The 16,644-nt window shown below is 40.9% G+C and overlaps 2 protein-coding genes across 5 annotated transcripts in view; one reads left to right on the top strand and one right to left on the bottom strand.

Annotated features, from left to right (window-relative positions):
• The window catches only part of SCAF4 (SR-related CTD associated factor 4), a 56,330-nt gene extending 49,518 nt beyond the window's left edge, over window positions 1-6,812 (top strand). For all 4 annotated transcript variants that reach the window (XM_019922480.3, XM_073804437.1, XM_019922482.3 and 1 more), the window contains exon 20: window positions 5,528-6,812. In XM_019922480.3, the coding sequence (XP_019778039.2) occupies window positions 5,528-6,450 (923 nt within the window). In that variant the 3' untranslated portion in view covers window positions 6,451-6,812. The remainder of the gene's footprint in view (window positions 1-5,527) is intronic.
• A 2,218-nt stretch (window positions 6,813-9,030) lies between these two features.
• On the bottom strand, window positions 9,031-16,642 carry SOD1 (superoxide dismutase 1). The gene is made up of 5 exons (XM_004322979.4): window positions 16,477-16,642; window positions 13,247-13,340; window positions 11,478-11,547; window positions 10,546-10,663; window positions 9,031-9,442 (listed from the first exon to the last, which is right to left on the bottom strand). Exons 1-5 carry the CDS (start codon window positions 16,546-16,548, stop codon window positions 9,335-9,337), a joined length of 462 nt encoding a protein of 153 aa, XP_004323027.1. The 5' UTR covers window positions 16,549-16,642; the 3' UTR covers window positions 9,031-9,334.
• Window positions 16,643-16,644: the final 2 nt, after the last annotated feature.

The raw sequence follows: 16,644 nt of genomic DNA, 5'->3' as shown, positions 1-16,644 counted from the left end.
CATTTAACAATACTTGATAATGAAAAGAAATGAAGTACTTATACATGCTACAACGTGGATGGGCCTTGAAAAGATATGCTAAGTGAAAGAAGCCAGTCACAAAGGGTCACGTATTGTATGATTCCACATTTATGAAATGTCCAGAATAGGCAAGTCCATAGAGACAGAAAATAAAATGTATGGTTGCCTGGGGGTTGGGATGGAGTTGGGGGGAAACAGGAAATGATGGTTAATGGATACAGGGTTTCTTTTGAGATGATGAAAATGTTCTAAAATTTATTTCGATGGTTGCCCAACTCTGAATATATTTAAAAAAACATTGAATTACACCCTTTATGTGGGTGAATTGTAGGCTATGTGAATTTTACCTCCCAGAAGCTATATAAAACCAGCTAAGAATAGACAGGATTAAGGAGAAACAGGAACATGTGAAATAGATATCCAGAAACATAAGAATGTGAATTGACTAGGGAAATTAGAATTGCTGGCCAGGATTAAGGGAGCATTTGTGGTTGTAGTTATAAATAAAATGAGACCAGTCAGCATGTCGGAGGTGGTGCCCAGCCATATTCAGGTGCAGGTTAGGTAGAAGAGTTGCATTTAAAGCCGGTGTTGAGGTTTTTCCAGGCAACATGGTAAGGGAGAACCGTGGACTCCAAGACAGGTAAGGAGGAAAGTAAAGACGTGAAGGGCATTGGGGACTTGATCCTAGTGGGATTGAAGGTTGTTTTGGGAAAGAGGGTCAGAGAGTGGGGTACTTGAAAATGAGAATTCAGAAGTGATAAAGTTACTTGTAATGAAAGGTCCAGGACTTCCTAGAGGCGTTGGCTGTGGTAGAATGCAAGACAAGATGATGGGCGGAGAAGAGGTAGAAGAACTGCCCTTTCTACTGATTCTCTGCCCTTCCTTTTTGTGTGTGTGAAAGATCCAACTTAAATTTACATCCTCCATGAAAGGGTTCAACTAACATTCTCCTGACATTTCAAGGTCCATACTGGTCTCCAGTCATGATATCAGCCTTCCCCTCCTTCACCACCCCTTTAATCTTTTAACATACCTGTTCTTTATTTCCCATAATTACCAACGTCTTCGCTATAGAAAGCACTGGCACCTCCCCTTTAATCTTGGTTTTTACTTTTTGTGAAAGTGGGTTTTTTTTGATTCATCATAGGAAATAGCCTTGGTTATTTAAACTTCAGTGTATTTCTTATACTTCTTGAATTGAAGTAGAGACATTTGGGGCTGTCACTTTTTTGGTCTGCCTTAAAATCTTGCTGTATTAGGAAATTTGGAGTCTTCTGTCTATAGTGTGAGTTTCCCCAGGTCTGAACTCTTCCCTTTTTTGTTTCATCCATGTTCTGGATAAGTTAACACCATGGTTCTTCTGAGCTCTGTACATTTAATCAATCACTTCAGCACATTTCCACCAGGTGTAGCCTAGGCCCCTCCAACTCTCAGTATTAACATGTGAAATTTGTTGTCTGTCTCCGAAAATTGTTCCTCTTTCTAAATTCCTGCATTGAGTTGATGCCTTCATCCACCCACTCATTCGAAGCAGCTATGTTCCTCCATCTCATATTCTGCCAGTCCTGCCTACTAAAGGGCTTAAATCTGTTCATCTCCCGCACGTCGTTCAGTTGTCTCTCACCTCTTTTCCCTAGATTCTTGGAATAAGAGCCTAACTACTATTCAGTGTCCTCTGCCTCCTTGCTTTCCTGTATGCTATTTGCTGGAGGGGTCTTTCAGAAATGAACATGAGGATCATCCCTGCTAAAAATTTCTCTGCGGTTTTCCCACCACTCTAGATCAGAGTCCAGGTTCCTTTCCATGGCATATAAGACCTGGATTGCCCCGGCCTAACTGTTCAGCCTCACAAACCTCATTTGTTTCTTTTTTAATTGATAGCAATCTGTTTTCATACAGATTCTTTCTTGCTGCTTCAATAATAAACCTCATCTTTTCTCTCCTTGATTCTCATCAAAAGACATTCTGTTGCAATTCTCAGAACAACACACTTTACTGCTTCACTTTGCTAATAATATAATAGGCCTTTCCAGAAGCCGCTGTTCTCTTTAACCAGTAATGTCCTTCCTTAAATTGGCCTTGAATGTTCTTCCTTTCCTTTGGGACCCAATTCAGACATTCCCCTGGGACTCCCGCTCAGATTCACACACACTGACTTTGTCAGTTCCACCTTTGTCACCATAATAGTGTGTGCCGTCTCCTATTGACAGCAATTGACATTTGTCTGTTTCTACTAGGTTATGTGCTGTTTGAAGGAAAAGATTATTACTTTTTTTAATCTTTATATCCCCAGCACATTAAATATGTTAATAATGTAAAGCTTAGATGTTCAACATATGTATGAATAAATAAATTTTTTAAAGTTTTTAACTCTAGAAAACTTGTCAGGTATTTCACGTCATACTTCCAAACAAAATGAATAATTGCTTTGAATGTCCTTTAGACTTGGGTAACTCACTGTGTATTCCATTGGTATATGCATCATGACAGCTTTCCTAATAAAAATAAAAATGAAATTCAGCTCTTATGCCTACCAAGGGCTTATGCCACCTGATATATTTTTTAATTAAATATAACTGTTATTATAAAAGCAGTACTTTTTTGTTCACTGCAGAACAACAGAAGAGAAAAAAATATCTAATTCCACCACTTCTGTGCCCTGAAGGCCAACATTTGGAGCTGTGGGAATTCTATTGGGGGAATCTGTAAACTTTGTTGGTCTGTAAAGGGTTAAAAGGAAATCAGCTTATTTACAAAAGAGGGAAAGAATTTGAATAATATTTTAAGTAAATCCGAAATACAAATATCCACATATATGGAATAGATGAATTAGGCTATGTTTTTCTCTTTATAAAAAATGTGCTTTGTAGGAGTTTTAAATATATGGGTACTGTAAAAGTTAACCCTGTTAAATGAACCTGTATGTACCCTCAAATGCATGTTATAAAAAACTTAGAGATGTGTTGCTAGAGATCGGTTTATATTTTACAAAGAAGCATTGCCCATTTGCTCTCTTCTGTACAAGATTGAGGTTGGCCTTGCTTCCTTTGGCAGCTGTCAGATTGGTAGCTGAGGAAGCCATCATTATGGGGAAATCAGGAATAGGACCTTCCCATTGTCCTGCAAAGGTCTGTTTCCTCTTAAAGGTTCATCTGAACTTAATTCTTCTGTTACAATAAGATGCTTTGAACCCCTTCCTCATTTTTCTAGTGTTATTTAAAACTTGCTATTGGCCCCTTGAGCATATCGTTAGGTATTGGAATGTGCCACAACAAGTCTTTAACAGAGTAAACATTTACCGGTTTCATCCTTGAGTAAAGCTGGTGGGAAAGTAAAGTTCAATTTGTTGAAGTGTGCTTCTCTATATGATGACTCTATTGAAGGAGGCTGTATATGGGTGCACATTTTATGTTGCTTGTTTTGAGTTAAAGTCCACAAATGTTGCGGCTCTACGATTTCTTTAAAAGGTGGGAGCAAGGACATATCTTAGGTGTCTTGTTGTCCCTTGTATGGTATGTACTCAATATATGTTCACTAAATGATATGAGAATGTTAGTTTGCCATGAATTTTATATCAGTCTGTGATAATAGTATAAGCTCTGTAATATATTCATTGTCTGGGATTTCCTGAGGAGAGTGTAAAGAGTCTATGGGGTCTTGGCCTTGTTCATCCAATTCATCATTTCTGGCTTTTCACTATGGTAATTAGCATTTCTCAACTTTAGGCCTGACATATGGAAGCATAATTTTTTCCCAGTTACCAAAGTGCTTGGTGGATATTGGGGGACCAGGAGAGGCCAGTAAGGTCTCAATGATCAGAAAAGAAAAATGTGTTTTTGCAAAGTGAAATATTTAGTGTTAGGATACTTATCGTCTGTCAAAATAGATGTGTAGAATAATAATTTCAGCACTTAACTGTGTGCCAAGCTCTGAGCTCATGCTTATGTACTTTATCCCATTTAATCTCAACAAGAGGCAGGTATTATTATCCCCATTTCTGAGGCATGTGTCCAAGGTTGCTCCTATGTGAGATCCTTTTCACTGAATGTATTTCTCTTTAAGCATTTAAAAGAAGGTACTCTGTTTAAGTAAATACCAAGGCGGTGAGTCTTCATGTTAAGAGTTATAAACTGATGCACATAACATTTTCCAGTCTACTCTGTTTGGTGCCTAAGTCTGACAGAATAGTATTGGACCGTATGTCCTGAGGAACAAAAACTGAAGTAGAAATTCTTGTCTATCATATTAGTATTAATTGTTTATACAGAAAATCTAGGAGCAAATAGGACTTGTTAAATGTTTGCTAAAGTGAATGGAAGTGATTGAAACTGTAAACATAAAATAATATGATGCTGGGGACAAAAAGGTGAAGTATTGGGTTTGCTCTCCGGTGGTTTTTCTGTCAGTGTCACGCAAGCATTTTTCTCACCATTGCCAGTTGATGGTCATAACGCACAACTTGCTCAAAGGCATTTCTGCAGTACATGGGTAAATGGCACATTCTGACAATATCTGGAACATTTTCCTTTATTAGAATAACTCTTGTTGGTCATAGTATTTGCCTTGTGATGTTTATATTTGCAGAGAAATAAATTGAGAGAGACCACGATACCTGTTACTTAAGTTGTGAACCACAACAGATCGTCCTTTTCCATGGTATTATAAATGATGGGTTGAATTTGATTCTTGAAGCATAAGCACACTCCTGTAAATGGGAAATAAAGGCATTGTCACTTTCAGCAGCAGCACTAACTTTATCAGTTTTGCCACCTTTGGGAAAGTGAATAGAAGGTGACTGGCTGGGCACGCAGCATTGTTCAGCAGTCATTTTGGCATAGCAGTTTACACGTTATGCTGTGGTTTGAAGAGGGACTTGTAAAAATAAACTCTATGTTTGTGCATGGATCTTTATTTTATAAACATTAAAGTAATGCTTACTGCATAATAACTGCACAAAGCATTTTAATGACAGAATCAAAGAAACCTCCCTCTTCACTGGATTTTCTGGGTCATTGACCCCATTTTTTCCTAGTAAAAAGTCAAATTAAGACTTAGAGTAAGAAGTTTTCTTCTAAGAGTACACCTGAAATAACCTTCAGTTGGGTCAAATAGTTCAGTTCTTTATCTCATTATTTCTTTTATCTCAGCACACATGTGTTTCTCAAGTATTTTGAGTGGTAAACAGCTACTAGTCAAGGCTATAGAAGGAGATTCTGACGTACTCTTTCCAAAATTTGGTATATTACGATTTCTTTTTGCAGCTTATTTTGACCTGTATCTATATTAGGTAGACGTGTATACATAGTATGTGTCTCCAGGACTGCTTGCCCTGCCTTGTTACTGGGCTGTCACATTTTTCTGCTAGGTAGACAGGCAGACAGTATGAAATTTGAATTTGGGGTTGAATTTCATTTTGCTTCAAGCCCCACAGGAAATAATTGGAAATAGAATATGCTGTCTTCTATGTTATTTTATTTACACTTTAATTTTTATTGCCTTGCAGGTACTCAAGGAGTAATTGGGCTCCAAGCCCCATCCACTGGTCTTCTTGGTGCCCGACCTGGCCTGATCCCACTCCAGCGCCCGCCAGGAATGCCTCCACCTCACCTGCCACGCTTTCCTCTGATGCCGCCTCGCCCCATGCCTCCACATATGATGCATAGAGGTCCGCCACCAGGCCCCGGGGGCTTCGGGATGCCTCCGCCTCATGGAATGAAAGGTCCCTTTCCTCCCCACGGCCCCTTTGTCCGGCCCGGTGGAGTGCCAGGGCTCGGGGGCCCAGGGCCAGGCCCAGGGGGTCCCGAGGAGAGAGATGGAAGGCAGCCGCAGCAGCAGCAGCAGCAGCAGCAGCAGCCGCCGCCGGCACCGCAGGCGCAGCAACAGCCACCGACGCAGCCACCGCAGCCGCCGCCGACGCAGCCACAGCCGTTTAGAAACGATAACAGGCAGCAGTTCACTTCAGGTAGAGACCAAGAAAGGTTTGGAAGAAGATCTTTTGGAAATAGGGTGGAAAATGACCGGGAACGGTATGGGAACCGTAATGATGATAGAGAGAATAGTAATCGTGAAAGGAGAGAGTGGGGAAGAAGGAGCCCTGACCGGGACAGGCACAGAGACTTGGAAGAGAGGAATAGACGCTCTAGTGGGCATCGAGACAGAGAGAGAGATTCTAGAGATAGAGAGTCTCGTAGAGAGAAGGAGGAAAACCGAGGCAAGGAGAAGCCTGAGGTGACAGACAGGGCAGGCGGTAACAAAACCGTTGAACCTCCCATTAGCCAAGTGGGAAATGTAGACACTGTTTCAGAACTTGATAAGGGGGAGTCTGAGTCTGCAGTTGTAAAACCTTCTGAAGAGTTACCTGCTGAGGCTACCTCATCCGTTGAACCTGAAAAGGATTCTGGCTCAGCAGCCGAGGCTCCTCGTTAGAGACTGGAATTTGTCCACATGTGACAGTGACACTTCCTGGAGTGTAGAGCTTGAAGTGTACAGATGCTGTATTATACTTGCTCCTGCTATATCACAGCCCCGCAGTAGTTGGTGGGGAATTGTAAGCAATTTGATTGCTTCCCTTCTATTTAAAAATAGCCACAAAATAACAAAAAATACTGAAAATATGAATAAATATTACCCTTTTTGCTGTAACTTTTTAAAAGTTTTGACTTTAAAAAGTTTACAAATCGTAATTAGAAGTGCTCTCTATTTTTTTTTTTTAATTTAAGACAAGGTAACGGTGAAAGCTCCTCAAAAACAATAGGGATGTTTTTAATAAACTCTATTTTCGTAACAAACTTTAATGTGTGCTATTCTTCCTACACTGCATTAAGGTGGAAAAGGATTGTTCACCATCAAAGTTTGAGCTGTTAATACTGTGTTGGAGTCTAAATTAGACTTGTATATTTGATGGAAATAGACATCTTTATGTAGTTAGTCTCAAACACCTCATTTGTAATATTTTTTATTTTTAGCATTTCAATCATAAGGCAAAGGTTAGTGGTTTTAATGTTAACTGAAAAGCTTGTTTTGGAATTCAGTCAAGGTCTTCTTTTTTTGCCATTGACTTTGTGGTAAATGTTGCCCTAAATAATTAATTGTAAAAAAATTTTTTCGCTGGGGGAAAAACTGGACCCCAACATTACCCGTTGTACTATAAATTATCTGATTGCCTGGGTATTACTTATTTAGAAAGAAGGTTGGGTGTTTTTCTTAACCATCCCATGAAATTTTTCAAAAGGGTGAAAGAAATCAAGGTTTGTATTTGCAACCTAAGAGCTTATGGTCTTACCTGTTTAAGGACTTAAATGCAACCTATTGTTTCTACAAGCCTCGCCTGTTGCCTTTCTTTACCATTTTTTAAAGTCCCCTGCTGGGCAGAGGTAAACTGAACTTTTTGCCACTTACAAAGTACTTTCTCTCTTTTCCTTAAAATTGTTGGGTTAACTAGGAAAAATAGTCGTAGGTTATCCAAGAGCTATTACATGAACACATCCAAAGCCAAATCAAACCTATACCTGAAATAGTAAAGAAAAGCAGTTACATAAAGCTGCTTACCTAGTGCCAAGGAAAAGACCGTTAACATAATCCTAGTACTTTCGGCCTTGAAGCTTTTTTCTTCTTAAATCACATTTTTAAACTGTCATTGTTTCAGTGTGCGTAAGATAACTTTTTTCTTTACCCTCATCCCCAGGCGAGAAGCTGCTTTATTACTTTGGTTTTGAGTTTTCTGCAGCAAGACCTTTGTTTTGATGGGGGGAAAATGTATTTATCTAGGGCAGTGTTCTTGAGTCCCTGCCTTTGGAAAGTAAGAGAAAATCCGGTTTCATATATGCAGATTTGAGTTATAAAATTTATCCTGTTTTATGTTGGCCCACTGAGAAGTTTAAAAGTCCCAGCTGAAACTGCTTTTGGAAATAAAAATACACCTGACTGATTAGTGTTCAGATTTCAAGGACTCGCAGCCCTGTATTTCCAATTGAAAGTATTAAGGGTCACCCTACTTGCACATGACAAAACCCCGAAAGTACCAAGTGGTAGTAATTACACTTGAGGCTTTAAAGGACACAAGCAAGTCCTGTATTTGAGTCTTATCCCATTTATGTAACAAAACTGTACATTATGAAATCTGTTTGTTAGTGTTTGTTTTTAAATTCCCTACCTGATGGTAGTTGTAACCATTATTGTGAGCATACTGTTATCACCAATTTAAAACTTTGAAAACACACACAGACTACAAATTCTTACTCTAAATTAGCTTTTCCTCTCCTAAGTGACCTTCGCTTGATAAAGTCCATCATATAATTTACGACCAACCAAAACTGTTGCTTATCTGGCTTCCCTATCAGAAGTAATATTATAACCCACCGTCAAACCTGAGTTAGATTAACACTTAAAAGCATTCTCTTACAGGTACATATTTCCATTAAGAGAAACAGACTTGAATTCACTAACTGGGTGTGTCAGTTCTTGTATTTAAACAAACAGAACCCACAATCAAACATTTCTTTGCTTCCACCTTACAGTGGCATAATGTATTTCTTTAAGGAGCTTATCTGAAAGCAGATTGTGCCAACCTCTACTTTTATTATAAACTAAACGTTCACAGTTCTACAAAAATGCAGTATGTGCTATTTGACAGGTAGGTAAGTCTTCTCAGCTACCTGAAACTCTAACTAACTTGCCATTCACAATTTCACTGAAAGTTATCAAAGGGCTCTCTTAAACTGTAACATCTACTTTTTAAAATAAAGGTACCACTTTAATTTCCCTAAAGCTAACAAAGGATAGCCTATTTGTCTGAGATTAAAGTTCAGCTTAGTCTTAGCTAAATGTACCAGTTGCTAACATTTTAAACATTCTGATCTCATTTAGAACACTTTCAAAAAAGAGCTCTATGGAAGTTAATACCCGTCAACATATTACTAAATCTGTTCCATTCAAGCTCTGTGTATGAGTATCAGAGCTAATTTAGAATTTCAACTTAGATACTTTAATAGGCTCAAAATACAGTAGTGCCACAGAGAATGTTTATTGCAGGCTTGAGAACTGAAGAAATTCAGACAAATAATATCCATATGTGACTAAGTTTGGCAAAATACAGAGACCACTGAAACAAGACACTTTGAGTATGAGTCTTATAAAATTATACAAATCTTCAAGTGATCATGAATCAGTTCTTATTACAGGTACTTAAAGCAATTAAAAGTCACACAAAATACACTTTTAAGGTTACGGTGTTTAATGTTTCTCTAAATTTCTACAACTAGCAAGATAACATATGCATTACTAGGACTCAAGACCACCTCCTAGGGAATGTTTATTGGGCGATCCCAATTACACCACAGGCCAAACGACTTCCAGCGTTTCCTGTCTTTGTACTTTCTTCATTTCCACCTCTGCCCAAGTCATCTGGTTTTTCATGGACCTTTAAAAAATTTTAAGAACACATTAACTTAGGGCTATCAAGCAATTACCGTATCTTCTCAACAATACCCAAAAGACTTTTAAGAACCATTTAATATTAGAAAATAACATGTTAAAATAATTTTACTAGGAGGAAAGTATACTAATATTTAATCTAATAGTAAAAAGTAGAAACTACTCCTCAAAGCTTTTTCTTGATAAAGCAAAGAAATAGTTACCCTCAAACACTAGGTAAGCAGTGCTATCTCTAAATGAAATACAAAAAACCCACACAATTAGGTTACACGGCTGCCACATGCTGAATCCAACATGAGAAATTCTAGTAATCTCAGTTACAGTAGTCATTCTTTTATTGTATAAATTGCTTTGGGGGAAAAAAAAGTAAACAACAAAAAAGAATATCAAAATCATGCCTAATTACGGACCCATAAACAAGAGGTAATCCTAAAAATATCTTGACGTATTCGAGCAGTAGTATTTTAAATTTTGCTCATCAAACACTGATACGTGATTTTTCTGCTTCACAACTACAGGTGAAGAAAATTCTAAGAATAAAAGGGTCAACTGAAAGGAGGTGTCTCCTGAATGTTAACTGTCCTCTGGGGCAGGCAAAAGGGAGCCTATCCTAGGTGGTGGTCTGTATGAACCAGATGCAGCTCTACGTAACTTGGGGCAACTGCTTCCCACATATTAAACAAGTGGTGATAACTTGCAGACATGAATGAGTATTAGTATTGAGGTCTATCCGATTTCAGACCTCAGACGCTCTGGTTAACTACAAGGGGGAAACCCAGTAGTGGCAAGAAAGTCTGGCCATTTAAAAACTAGATGAAGACCACTCCTGTTTCTGTAACACAGATCTAATTAATACGATCTAATGTAATCTACTTTATTACCGCATCTTAGCAAAACAGTGTTCTTAACTGACCTAGATCATTAATTATTCTTCACTGTAGTCATCCAATAAAATAATTGCTTTTCCTAATCTGAACTAAAAGTACAATTTATATGGATCCTTAGAAACCAGGACTAATAATCATGAAAACATATGTGACCATGTGTTAGAAGTAATTTTATGCATATTCTTATTATATGAACACTTACCACCATTGTGCGGCCAATGATGGAATGGTCTCCACAGAGTGAGATTACGGAATCTTCAATACGCACTTCGGCCACACCATTCTGGTCAGCCTTCACATTGCCCAGGTCTCCAACATGCCTAACGTTGAAAAAGCATTAGAAGGATCAGGACTGGTTTCTATTTAACTTTACTTCATGAGCTAAATTAAAAATGGACTGAGTCAGATATGTAAGGGTGGGCTAAGAGGTGGATATAGTCTGTATCAAATAGAACCCACTTTTCCAGACTGACAAAACCCTGAAAAACATGTAAGTTTAAAAACAAGTAGCTAGATGTTCTAGACACACAGCTCTTCAAACACAGGCTTCAAGTCTATAAAGCAATGCTCTGGGAAGAGTGGTAGGACGGGGTGCACCTCTAATTTCACAGATAAAGGACCAAAGGGTAAACTCTGAGTTACTGAGTTACGCCTGTTACTTCCTGGCATGGCAGAGCTATGCCCCTAGGCCTCTGATATAAAAATAAATTAATCCTTGTCCTTAAATTTAATATTTTCCTGAAAGGCTCTCAGAAAACAAACACAAATGGGAGTCTCACTGAATTTTCAATATCAAATTTTTATCTACAAACCTTCCAGTGTTTCACAATGGTTTATTTTGCTAGTGGTTGACAGTACTGTTATTCATGACATTTCCTGTATTAGATCCCTTTGACACTTGTATGAGCTCTATATTCAATAAATGCTACAAAACCAAATCGTTTTAAGTGTCCCTATTTAATTCCTTAGCCCAAGGGGTAAGCCATTCCAGCACTTGGGGGCAAGGGGTTACATGGGGGCAACAAACTCAAGAGCAGAGGTGCAATTATCTTAGCATGCAATCTGCAGGTCATATACCCATACTGCCCCCTCAAAGCCGTCGCTATTATTTCAAAAAGAGTTAAGGTCACTCACCTCTCTTCATCCTCTGGCCCACCGTGTTTTTTGGATAGAGGGTTAAAGTGAGGACCTGCACTGGTACAGCCTGTTTACGGGGGAAAAAAAAAGTGCTAAATTATGAATCAAAATTCCAAAGTAAGTTCTCAAAAGAAACTGGTCATTGCTAAAAACCTCAAATGGAGAAAGTACTGACCCACACTGTGACTTCTAGGCTAATAAAAACAGAAAGCAACACATTAAACAAAACGGGCAGGGAGTAAAGACATTCTAACCACTGTGTAACACTGGTGAAGTTAAATTAATACCCTTCTCTGGTCTCTGGTTTCTTCACTGCCCTGTAAAATGAGAAGGCCAAGACTTGATCTTCAATGGTTCTTCTGTTAAAATCCCAAGATTATGATCCTACTTCATTAGACAACAGCACACCTCAACTACAAAAAACTTATCTCCCCAGCAACATACTACCAGGCAGCTCTCCTGTTTATGGCCTTTACTTTGCGTGCAGAATATAAAACGGCACCTTAATCCAAGGGCTGCTGCCCGGCACAACTCTGGGGCATTCAGACTGTACTCTGTAAAAATGGCACTCCAGTGCACCAGGGAACAGCGTTCACATAGAACACAACCACGACAATGCAGGAGGCTCTTTCATGACATGGTTCTTCATTCAACAGCTGACAGAAAGTTTCCCCTGTTTAGAGCTTTTATCCATCCTCTACCCAGGGAGAAGACATGCAGGTTACAGAAAGTAGCACAGTAAGTCAGAGCCACAGAGCAATCACCTGCCAAAGCAGAAGCAGGTAAAACCAAAAAAAAAAAAACACGACTTGAGGAATTTTTTTTAGTTAATAATTTATTTTGGCTGCACCGGGTCTTCGTTGCGGCATGCAGACTCCTAGTTGCAGCATGCATGCGGGATCTAGTTCCCCAACCAGGGATCCAACCCGGGCCCCCTGCATTGGGAGCGTGGAGTCTTACCCACTGGACCACCAGGGAAGTCCCAGGACTTTTTATAATTGTTGAAATGGATCAAATCTGATCATTAAATCACTATTTACAGAAACCAAATTATGGAACATTAAAAACAAGTTCTAAGACAGAGGGGATATATGTATACATATAGCTGATTCACTTCACTGTACAGCAGAAACCAACACAACATTGTAAAGCAATTATACTCCAACACACACACACACACACACACACACACGTACGTTCCAGCACAATGAATTAAGTTCTCACCATAAAAAGTCTAAACACTAAGTTTACTCAAATATGGCAATTTAACCCATAAGCTTTTGTTGACTTGCTTCTAAACCCAACTTGAGAAAATGGAAGCACAATCCAAAGTGTGAAGAGTTTACACCCCCTCATCAGTTTGTACCTTGCCCCCCGCCCCCGCTAAGGCCCTTAGGCTAGAAGCGCAGAGCTACCTCGCAGGGTTATGCAGATAAATGCACCCTGCTTGCCACACCCGCCCTCAAGCCCCAGCTCACCAACACCTGGGAGTAAAGGGGAAGGTCAGAAAGAAGCTGCGTTTTTACTTAAAACACACCTGAGACTCTGACATAATCAACCCATAATCACAAAACATCAACTCCTTCTCCTTCCATTCCACACGGAAGAGTCAAAAGCCATTTATATCCCTGAGATCGACTTTAGTAGTCATATTAACTTGACTTTTAAAAAAACTGTCACGAGTTTTTAATGTTTGGGGGTAACTCTACTCGGTGTATCTTACTAGGTGAAATAACTGTCAGTCACTAAACCAGCACAGCACCCACCTTGTGTATTATCTCCAAATTGATGGACATGGAATCCATGATCGCCTTCAGTCAATCCTGTAATGGATCCCGATACCACGACCGTCCCATCTTCCTTTATTCAAAGAAAAGTGCAAGAAGTTTGAGACAGCAAATGCTTCTGAACAAAGAAAACAGTTGAATTATCTTTATCACTCACAGGAAAGTGAAAAGAACATGGACTCAGGAGTCGAAAAATCTGTGTCCAAATCCCAGGTCCGCCGGGAGCAGTGAACCTCCAGCAAGCTGCTAAGCTACTCTATTCATACGTAATATGAATAAGTTCTTGTTTATTATGTAAATACTTCGAATAGGTCGTACTTGCGCATAGTGAGTGTATGTGTACAAATCAAACTTTTGAACCCAAATGTTAGCACATCATACACTTTTTAGCACCCTACTTTCTTCATGCACTCTTCTATGTTAGCAATCATACAAATCTGCCTTAAAAAGAAAAACAATATCCAACTTGCTACCCTAGGATCCCTGTTCTCCACTCTCTACCAGAGGGGTGTTGACCCGTTTCCGGCGTGGATATCTTTGATTTACAGCCAGAAAATATCCTACCTCACTGCCCCTGGGGGACTGATCCTAGTCCAAACAGAAGTACTGCTTTCTCAAGTCTTTTTAGGCATTGAAACCTAGATAACCTTTCCACTACAGAGACCAAAAAGAAAGGACAATGAAACACTAAAACAGGTGGAAAAAAACACACTGCAATTCAGGCAATGTTGATGGATAATGGTACCGCATGCTACATATAGAAATCAAAGAAGTTACTTCTACAGCTACAAAGAGATCTTAGGAAGTAAAATAAAATAGACACAGCATCCACACCATATAGTAATACACGACGGTGTCTTTGTTTTTTAAAAAGCCAGGGCCAACAGTTACAAGAGGTGTTAGCCTTGAAGATCGTACTTTCCACTGGCTAGATACCACTGCTCAACGGAAGTAGCCTGGCAACTGCTGCCTCTTGTGTTTCTTTTTGAGAATAGATACACTATGATTCTTCTACGTACAACCTTTAATTTTGGAGAACCCCAAATGTGAAAGTAATTCCCCCAAACACGCCATGTTATCAAGAGCACAGACAGACAAACATGGCAGGTTCTTCCAAGCCTCCACTTAATTGGTAATGCATAGAGCACAAGAAGTTCAACAGTAAGCTGCCTGGGTACAACCCTGCAGGGACCAGGCTATTGTCTCAAATGAGTAAAACAGGTCAGGGAAGCAGGAGGAATGTAAACCGGTCCAGCACAGCGTTGCCCTGGGCTAATGAAGGCTCAGTATGGGCAGATCTCCAGATTTTTCAAGAGAAGCTAAGAATTTGGACTTAATAGGTGAAAATTTCCGATTTTTGAAAACTGGAAACTAATCCAAACTTTTAAACACTCAATAGGCCAAGAAATACAGTTTATTGTCAATTTAATACATCTGCATATCCAAGGGTCTTTATCAGGTACAAAGAGCACCACCAAAATGATGCTGGAACTTAAAGGAGGGGCCATAGAAGCTGCTCAGGGAAGGTGGAAAAACCAGTTTAACTTCTGAATGCAACACCACGAGCCGTTTTCTCAATGGCCACAGGGCAAGAATCCCTCAGAGACTTCTTAGGTTCTCTAGTGGAGAGAGAGAGGATGGACAAAACAAAAGTCTTGCAAATGAAAACAGCAAAATTCAGTCAAATATCAAAGAGCCTTTTCTAGAAAATTTGGAAACCACCTAAAGGAAAAAAATTAAGCTCAAATATAAGCTCTCTCGTTTAAATCTCACAGATGGGGGACACTTACCTAGATTACTTTGCATGTCCTCTCACATTTCCATAAACCACTTTAACGACTAAATCTCATTCATATTCCCTCATGATTAACAAGCCAACATAAACAATTTTCCACCCACTGGTAACCTCACTAAGATCTGGGGGGACAGGCTTATCACAAGCACCTTCCTCACAACACCTGTGTTTTGCAGTGTCATCAATGAGTATGTCTGTACACTTTATTTTACAAGATTTGTTCAGGGGTTTATCCACCTGCATCTCAGTTAACAGGCCCACGGGTAGAGAAATTTCAAAGTCACTTTACAGGGAATTTGTTTAAACGAATGCTCCAAGAACAGAAGTGACAATTCCATGCAATGGAAATACTCTAGGTGTCCTAACATTGGACTTCCAAACCTCATCCACTACCCTCTACCAACAGGAATTCTCAATCCTCCGTGCACTGTTAAGAACCACTTTGGAAGCTTTAAAAAGAGCAACACTCAGACTGCACCCCATCAGGTTTTCATGTAATTGATCCGGAGTTGAGCCCTGCTATCTGTATTTTAAAAGCTCCCCAAATGAGTCTGCTGTGCACCCAGAGTTAAAAATCGCTCCTCTGGAAAACCCCCAACCATGGAGGCTGTTAGATCTCTGGCTTTTGGAGCTCTGACCAGGGCCGTCCTCTTTGCCCTTAGAGGATGACCCTGACCTAGAGCAGGGGTCAGCAAACTTTTCTGTAAAGGATCACTGTCACCTACTCTTGTTTTCACGACCCTTTAAACACAAACATATAAAACCATAAATATATAAAAGCCACTCAGCTCGAGAGCTGTACAAACACCGCCTCGGGACAGATTAGGCCCGCGGGCCGCAGTCTGCAGACCACCTGAACTAGAGAGTTCAAGGTGGAAAGTCCCAAACGGATACGGATGCTACGAAACCCAGACGGCCCAGCCGCATCCGCCACCCCCGGGTCTCAAGGACCGGCCAGGCCTCAGACTGCGCAACTCAGCATCCGCGGTATCTCAGGACCCAGAATCTGAGCCCGCAAGAAGGGCCACAGCGTCCTCAAGCACCTCAGGTCTCCGCCCGGGCCTACGGACGCCGAGGAGGCGCCAGGGCAACCGGCTTTCCTCTCACGCTTTCTCTCCTTCCGAAACTCGCGGTGGTCGGCACCCACCGGGCCGGCCGGGTGTTCCCTCCCTACACTCCCGCCCAGGCCTCGCCACGCACAGCCGCTGCTGGGCTCGCCCGGTGACTCAGCACTCCGCGGCCGCGCGCGGCTGTCGGCTCTGAGGGCGCCGCACGGCCGAGGACCCGGGGGGCGCCGACCCGCCGACCCACGCGCCGGGTGCGTGGCGAGGTCGGCCCGAGGCCCCGCCGGCCGCTCCCGGGCACAGGTGTGCGGGCACGGCCTCGCCGCCGGTCTCCCCCCGCCGGTCCTTGCCTTTTGTTCGAAGTGGATAGTACCCTGCACCGGGCCGTCGCCCTTCAGCACGCATACAGCCTTCGTCACCATGACTCACGGGGACGCGCTCCGGTCCACTGCGAAGACCAGAGAAGAAGCGGGAAACACGGCCGAGGACGCCAACGCAAACCGAGGACGCAGCACCGC

This window comes from Tursiops truncatus, chromosome 4, assembly GCF_011762595.2.
Source record: "Tursiops truncatus isolate mTurTru1 chromosome 4, mTurTru1.mat.Y, whole genome shotgun sequence".
NCBI classification, from domain to species: domain Eukaryota; kingdom Metazoa; phylum Chordata; class Mammalia; order Artiodactyla; family Delphinidae; genus Tursiops; species Tursiops truncatus.
This window is presented reverse-complemented; position numbering and strand designations above follow the sequence as displayed.